Source organism: Hordeum vulgare, chromosome 4H (assembly GCF_904849725.1).
Source record: "Hordeum vulgare subsp. vulgare chromosome 4H, MorexV3_pseudomolecules_assembly, whole genome shotgun sequence".
NCBI classification, from domain to species: domain Eukaryota; kingdom Viridiplantae; phylum Streptophyta; class Magnoliopsida; order Poales; family Poaceae; genus Hordeum; species Hordeum vulgare.
This window is the reverse complement of record NC_058521.1, coordinates 43,170,029-43,177,860: the sequence shown is the minus strand read 5'-3', so window position 1 is coordinate 43,177,860 and position 7,832 is coordinate 43,170,029. Positions and strand designations below refer to the sequence as shown.

At 47.2% G+C, this 7,832-nt stretch overlaps 1 protein-coding gene across 1 annotated transcript; it reads left to right on the top strand.

Moving 5' to 3' along the window:
* The first annotated feature begins 5,176 nt into the window (after positions 1–5,176).
* LOC123451148 (cyclin-D5-1-like) lies at positions 5,177–7,519 on the top strand. The gene is made up of 5 exons (XM_045128153.1): positions 5,177–5,647; positions 5,742–5,828; positions 5,938–6,253; positions 6,330–6,463; positions 6,549–7,519. The coding sequence occupies exons 1-5, from the start codon at positions 5,366–5,368 to the stop codon at positions 6,741–6,743; spliced, it is 1,014 nt and encodes a 337-aa protein (XP_044984088.1). The 5' UTR covers positions 5,177–5,365; the 3' UTR covers positions 6,744–7,519.
* Positions 7,520–7,832: the final 313 nt, after the last annotated feature.

Genomic DNA, 7,832 nt, shown 5'->3' with positions numbered 1-7,832 from the left:
TTCACGGCTTTTGGAGTTGCGCAGGACAGGCATCTCAAACTTGCTCCTTTTTCAGGCCAGAATTCCATCTGCTGGCATTCTCCCTCTTCATGTAAACCTTGCAAAATAAGAGAGAAAAGGCATAAGTATTGTACCGTGAAGTGAAATAACAGCCCAAAAAGCAATAAATATCAACATGAAAGCATGATGCAAAATGGATGTATCAGGGCAGAGAGGTAGATGAGTTCTCCAGCACGACGACGTGGTGGTGGTAAACTAATCCACCACGGCTTCGCCTAAGCACTCCCGAACTAGACTAGAGGAGAAACAGATCTAAAGAGAGAGGCACCGTAGATGATTTCTATGTTATCCAAAAACCCTCAATACCTCTAGTATATATAGGAGGAGGGGAGAGGAGGCAGCCTTGGACCCTACTCCAAGGATAAGGGGTCGGTCGAACCCTAAAGGAAGAGTCCACCTTCCCACAAGGGAGGTGGACTACTTTGGGAGGACTCCTCCTTCCTTTCCTTTTAAAGAACTTTTGCCTTTTATCTCCACTCCTAGTCGCATGGGCTTTTGAGAGAGGCTTTGTACAGCCCATTAGGGTCTGGTCCACCTCCTCCGATAGCCCATAAGCCTCTTGCGTCATCACACTCCTCCCGGTGGTTCCCTCGCACCCTCCCCGCACTCCCGGGTACACTACCGATGAGCCCGAAACCTTTTCGGCGACCAAAACAGGACTTCCTGTATATCAATCTTTACCTCCGGACCATTTTGGAGCTCCTCATGACGTCGAGGATCTCATCTGGGACTCCGAACAACCTTCGGTCACCAACACCTATAACTCAACTATACCGAAACGTCACTGAACCTTAAGTGTGTAGACCCTGCGGGTTCGAGAACTATGCAGACATGACCTGAGACACTCCCCGGTCAATAACCAATAGCGGGACCTGGATGCCCATATTGGCTCCTACATATTCTATGAAGATCTCTATCGGTTGATCCTCTAAGTCAAGGATTCAGTTAATCATGTATGTTGTTCCCTTTGTCCTTCGGTATGTTACTTGCCCGAGATTCGATCGTCGGTATCTCCATACCTAGTTCAATCTCATTTCTGGCAAGTCTCTTTACTCGTTCCGTAATACAAGATCTCGTGGCTAACTCCTTAGTCACATTGCATGCAAGGCTTGTTGTGATGTTTTATTACCGAGTGGTCCCCGAGATACCTCTCCGTCACACGGAGTGACAAATCCCAGTCTTGATCCATGCCAACCCAACAAACACCTTCGGAGATACCTGTAGAGCACCTTTATAGTCACCCAGTAACGTTGGGACATTTGATACATACAAGGTATTCCTCCGGTGTCCGAGAGTTGCATGATCCCATGGTCATAGGAACATATACATTGACATACAGACAAAAGTAGCAATAAACTGACACGATCATATGCTACGTTTATAGTTTGGGTCTTGTCCATCACATCATTCTCCTAATGATGTGATCCCGTTATCAAGTGACAATAGTTGTCTATGACCAGGAAACCTTGACTATCTTTGATCAACGAGCTAGTCAACTAGAGGCTCACTAGGGACAGTGTGTTGTCTATGTATCCACACATGTATTTGAGTTTCCAATCAATATAGTTCTAGCATGGATAATAAATGATTATCATGAACAAGGAAATATAATAATAACCAATTTATTATTGCCACTAGGGCATATTTCCAACAAACATACCCTGCAAAAATAAGTTAGACGTCCTCTACTTTGTTGTTGCATGTTTTACGTGGCTGCTAAGGGTGACTAGCAAGAACTGTTCTTACCTATGCATAGACACAATGGTGATATTAAAGTTGCTATTTAACCTTCTACAAGGACCGCCTCTGTCAAATTCGATTCAACTAAAGTGGGAGATACAAGACACTTGCCAACCATCTTTATGCGACAAGTTGCATGTGAGTCGATGGAACCGGTCTCTCGTACGTGGAGGAGTATGGTTGGTCCAGTCCACTTCATACCATAATACTGCCTAATCGAAATAAGAATAAGGAAGGAAGCAATCTGAATATCAACGACCACAAACACTTTGTGTTCTACTCGTGCATGTTATGTACATATAGACCTAGGTCATGATGCCACCGTTGGGGAATGTCGCATGGGAAACAAAAAAATTCATCCGCTCACCAAGACCAATCTATGGAGATCAACAACTATGAAAGGGGGAATGCATCTACATACCCTTGTAGATCGCTAAGCGGAAGCATTAAGGCATGCGATTGATGTAGTCTAACGTCTTCGCGATTCAATCATGATACATCCCGCAATCCAATCACGAACATCCCGATCAAGTGTCGAACGGATGACACCTCCACGTTCAACACAAGTACAACTCGATGACGCATTCACCTCCTCGATCCAGCGAGCGATAGTGAAGAAGTAGCTTGAGTTCCTGACAGCACGACGGTGTGGTGACGGTGGTGGAGGAGCTATCTCGGCACGGCTTCGCCAAGCGGTGTCGTGACAGAAATGGGAGAGAGGAACTACGAGAGAGAGAGAGAGAGAGAGAGGAGGGCAGCGTCGCGACTATTTCTGGTGCAGCTACCCTCTCTCTCCTCTAGTATATATAGGAGGGAGGTAGGAGGAGGTCGACGCCCTAGGGTTTTCCCTAGGTGGGGCAGCGACCACCAGGTGCCTTGGCCTCCAAGGAAGAAGGGGTGGCGGCCACCTCTCGGCCAACCCTCCTCCTTGGACGCATGGGCCTTAGGTGAGAGTGGCGGCCAACCCACCACGGGCTGGTGCGCCACCTCTCATAGCCCATGGGGCCCTCCGGGACAGGTGCACCCCCTGAACTCTTTCAAAACCTCCATCACAAAATCGGCAACCTTCTGGAACTCTTCCGGAACTCGAATACCAACTTCCCATATATCAATCTTTACCTATGAACCATTCTGAAGCTCCTCGTCATGTCTGAGATCTCATCCAACACTCCGAACAACCTTCGTTAACATAAGGCTTGTGATAAACATAAGGCACTGCCATGTTGTTGTCACAAACGTTCGTTGGACTCCCCTCTTTGGATAAAGAGTGATAACAAGCCTCGATAATCATTCGTTGGAAAACATCCGCAATAATGATAAAGAAAAAAAAGGAAAAGAGGGTCGCTGTGTCCCAATCCATTTTTGCATTGGATCGAGGTCCTCGGGAATCAGGTTTTAATTTTTGTAGCGAGTCCGGTTTTACAACACTAAATCTAAGAATGCAAATGGCACAATAAACAGCTTGGCAAGGCCCATTTAGTTAGCTCGGTTCATTTTTTTTTGAAAAAACTTTATCTAAATGTTAGACTGATAAGTGGGCTTAAACGGAATTAAAAGGGACTCAATTTACATACCAAACTTTTTTTTCAAGAGTTAATGACGTACCATATTTTTTACATCGCTACCTAATAATAAAGCAAACAGTGCTTCTGGTCATACGTCATAAAAAGTACCCCGAAGTTGATCTAAATTACCCACTATGCCATCCATAAGTGAAGAAAACGATTTAATTTTTTTGTGTGTCAAAGTCGATGTCCGGTACCGTTCTTAAAGACTCAGACCCTGATCTACCTTGACCATGGTTAGGCGTACTCGTTGGGGCACCTTTCCTGTACGTGAGAGAACTAGGTTCGATCCCCTTACTAACACTTTTCCTCTCCTTTTCTCTTTTTATTAGCAGCAACCATGCACCTCCTTTGTCCGTGTTCATGGGCAAGCCCATATATTATTATTTCAATTTGATTTTTCCTTTATAAACTAAATCGGAATTTTCCAGAAATCCAAATTTTAAAAGTTGCGAAATTTGAAAAAAAATCATGAAATCACAAACTCTTCTAGAATTCAAAAAAGGCTTTGAGAAATCATAAAATGTTCATGGATTCAAAAAATGTTGATGATTTTAAAAATTGTTCGCATATTACAAAAGAATTCATGATTTTCAAAAATATATTTAGCAAATATAATACGTTCATAATTTGGAAAATGATCATGTATTAAAAACATATTTGTGAGTTTGAAGAAAATACCTATGGAATTAAAAAAAATGTTCACATAAACTAAAAAATCATGAATTTCAAATCCGTTCTCCAATTTCAAAAAAGTTCATCGATTCAAAAAATGTTCGCTAAGTAAAATACTGTCCATGCATTTCAACAAAAGATAAGTGGACATCAAACAACAAAATATGATCACATGAACACCGCGGCCATCATTAACTAGGGTGGGAAAAAAATAGATCGAAACATGGTGGATCACTATACTATAATATAAAAATAGAGGGCTCTCATGTGTTGGGGGGTATTGAGTCATATTTATTTTGGTAGAGCGTAATATTCATATATAATACAGAGTGCTTCTTCATCCCTCAAGATCGTCGCGTTTGGATCACGGAATGGATCGTAGCATATTTGGAAATGTCTAAAGGTGTGGTGTTTCATATAATTGTATGATGTGCTTTCCATGACTTTCTCCGTAGCCTTAGTATGGTCATCGTTTTCTCTTTCATATCCTTTGTCTTATATTAAAAAATATGAACCATTGCACCGTGCTAAAATTTCTCATTATTAGATTTATCTATAGGAAATACTTCGTCTATAAAAAAATGTAAATTTTGTGTAACAAGTTAAAATAGAATCTTCTCTATTACAATTGGGAACATGTCACATGACTACTGAGCTGGCATTATTTGCAAATTTTATAGTTGACAATGTTGATGTGTATCTTTGACACCATTCATTTGAATCACCGAAGAATAGAACCTATTTGATTGATGAAATATTTTTCAGTTTTGTAAGCACACGTTTATTTATTTTGTATCGGCGGTAACATATGGTCTTATGTACTTTTATGAAATGTCGAACCACTTTAAAACAATTAAAATTTGTGTGCCACATTGCAACCCACGGGTCTTTGTGCTAGTTCTTTTAGAAGGAAGAAGATTTGCACACCAAAATGAATCAGCACCTACCGGGAAAGTGTAGCGTAATCAAGGTGACAGTATGAATTTGCTCGAATCTTGATGGATGCATCTTGACCAAGCAAGAAGGCCTATGGTCATTGAAAAGAGAAAGAAAATTCAGAAGAGCGTCGTGCGTGCCGCAGTGCAGTGAGCCAGTGAGGCGACGCTGCTAGAGCAACTTAAATAGAGGGCATCGGCTTGACCACTTGAGCCGCGGCCACCTCGCCCTGGCTTCTCCTCCCCCCCTCCTCCACTCCCACCTCTCCTCCACTGCCAGCTCCGGCGGCCTTACCCCGTCCCGATCCGAACACTCATGGTACTTTGACAATCCCACCAGTGCTACCGTCCGGCGGAGTGTACATAACGGAAGCACGGAACGGATCGACAATGGAAGCCGAGGACTACGCCGCCGGGTGCTGCTTCTCCCTCATGTGCCAGGAGGACGGCGCCGACCTCCTCGGCGACGGCTTCGCCGACGAGGACGGCGGCAAGCTGCTGCTGATGTACAGTGCCGGCGACGACAACGACGGGGAGGAAGACGAGGAGGGGTACATGGACCACCTCGTGTCCAAGGAGAGCAGCTTCTACTCCGCCGATCCGTCGCCTTCCATGGCCTCCGAGGACTGGTTCCAGTGCGCGCGGCGCGACACCGTCAGGTGGATCCTTGAGGTGAACGATCCTACAGACGCGTCCATATATCTGCATCCATTGGTTTCTTGGTTGATGGAACAGAGCCCCTGACATCTCGCCGGCGCCATTGCAGACGCGCGGGCACTTCGGGTTCTGCCACCGCACGGCGTACGTGGCGATTGCCTACTTTGACCGCTTCTCCCTCCGGCGATGCGTCGACGTACGTACACGATCGGCATCCATTGATCCCCTCCTAGCTTCCTCTGTTTCTTGAACGACGCGGGGAATGGTCGCTGATTTTTTTGGTGCGTGTGCGTGCGTGCGTGCAGAGGTCGGTGATGCCGTGGGCGGCGCGGCTGTTGGCCATCGCGTGCGTGTCGCTGGCGGCGAAGATGGATGAGTGCCAGGCGCCGGCGCTGTCGGAGTTCCGCGCCGACGACGACTATGATTTCAGCTGCGACTCCATCCGCCGCATGGAGGTGCTCGTGCTCTCCACGCTCGACTGGAGGATGGGTGCGGTCACGCCCTTCGACTACCTCCCTTGCCTCTCCTCCAGGCTCCGGCGATTCAACGGCGCCGGCCGCGGCGGTGGCGGCGGCCTCATCGCGGTCAAGGCCGCAGCCCTCATCTTCTCCGCCGCCGAAGGTTAGTTACTTGACAACCACATCTATCCATGGACCGTGCTCTGCTTCTATCAACTGACCGTGCTCTGTTCTTGCAGTGGCGAGCGTGCTCGACTACCGGCCGTCCACCGTGGCCGCCGTCGCCGTCTTGGCAGCAACCCACGGCGTGCTCACGAGAGAGCCCCTGGAATCCAAGATCAACAGCCTCTCCCCGACCTGCCTCCTCGAGAAGGTGACTTGCTCGTCCACCATACTCATACACACCTCGTCTTCCAGTGACTTGCAGTTTGCCTGACGGCCGATGTTGTTGTGCACAGGAGGATGTATATGCCTGCTACACCATGATGCTGAGGGATCCATCGTCGCCGAGCAAGACGGCCAAGAGACCGGCGTCCGACCGGAGCGACGGCGACAGTACATACGCACGCCTGGACGCAGCCTCCTTCTCCGTCGCGGCGGCGATGAACAACAACAAGAGGGTGAGGCTGGAGCTGCCGGCCGTCCACCGGTGATCCAAGCCCGCCGCCACGACACGCTTGTTTTTCCCTAGGTGTCCAGCCGCGCGGCCAGAGCTTCATTAGTCGGTCGTTGCAGCACCTGCAGCTCCGGCCATTTTCACCCTCGGTTTCTTTTCCCATTTCTCTAGATTTTTTAGTTCTTTGATCGGCGCACTGCCAAACAAGCGGTCATTGGCAGTGCGGCCGGATTGGATTGGTTTGATTCCCGCGTGCCATCGAGTGGAGACAAGAAGAAGAAGAAGAAAAAGAACAAAAAATAATCAAGGTGGCGAACTTGATGAGGCCCGAGCTTTCCTACGGAGAGGAGAGCATAAAGCGGCGCAGGATCGGATGGAAAGCTTGGCTGGCAGCAAAGTTGCACGTCGGATTCCACTTCCCGGGAAGCGGAAGCTACAGCGGCGGCGGCAGAAGGCTGGCTGGTGTAGGAGTAGAGAATAAGTATCTCTCGTGTGGATCATGGAGGATGTAGAATGGTGGTGGTGGTGGTGGTGGTGGCCGGTGCTGTTGTTGCAAGTTGCAAATCAAGTACCATGGTCCATTGCCCTTGAAAATCCTGATTTGGTTCAAAGGCGGGCTAGGCCTTTTGCTTCCCGACCCGTGCTCAAAGTGGGCGCGCACACATGTACGGGTTGGTGGTGGTGGCTACTCACATAGCACCGCTGCACTTCACTGCGCTTGCATGTGGTTTCTAGCGGTTCATTCTGCTACGTACTTATTGAACTGGCTTTTGTAATCCCTGTTCGTTGGAAAGATGGCTGGTACCAGAATAATTCTTCTCTTCTCTCTTGTTCGTATGTGTGTAGCTCTACATCTTGTGCCTCTCTCCTCTCCTGTTCGTAAGTTGGCTTTTAAGACAACAAGCACTTCCTTGACAGGTTGATATGATACAAGATATACCGAAATTTGCCGGGCACGTAGGGCGCACCGGCCAAGTCCTGCCGTTAGTTTGACACAAAATAATTGATTTTTATTGCTCCAGCGTACTAAGCTTCAAACATTGAAACTTAACTCTTTTTTCAAAAGTTGTCAAAATATATTAAAAATGAATCTTATTTGAAAACACCGGCAACCAAAGTATTGGAT

What these genes read in the sequence shown, in the direction of transcription:
- LOC123451148 (XM_045128153.1), top strand. Translation starts at nt 5,366, where the DNA reads ATGGAAGCCGAGGACTACGCCGCCGGGTGCTGCTTCTCCCTCATGTGC. An exon ending in CCGTCAGGTGGATCCTTGAG is followed by an intron (nt 5,648 to 5,741) that starts GTGAACGATCCT and finishes GCGCCATTGCAG; the next exon opens with ACGCGCGGGCACTTCGGGTT. An exon ending in CCCTCCGGCGATGCGTCGAC is followed by an intron (nt 5,829 to 5,937) that starts GTACGTACACGA and finishes GCGTGCGTGCAG; the next exon opens with AGGTCGGTGATGCCGTGGGC.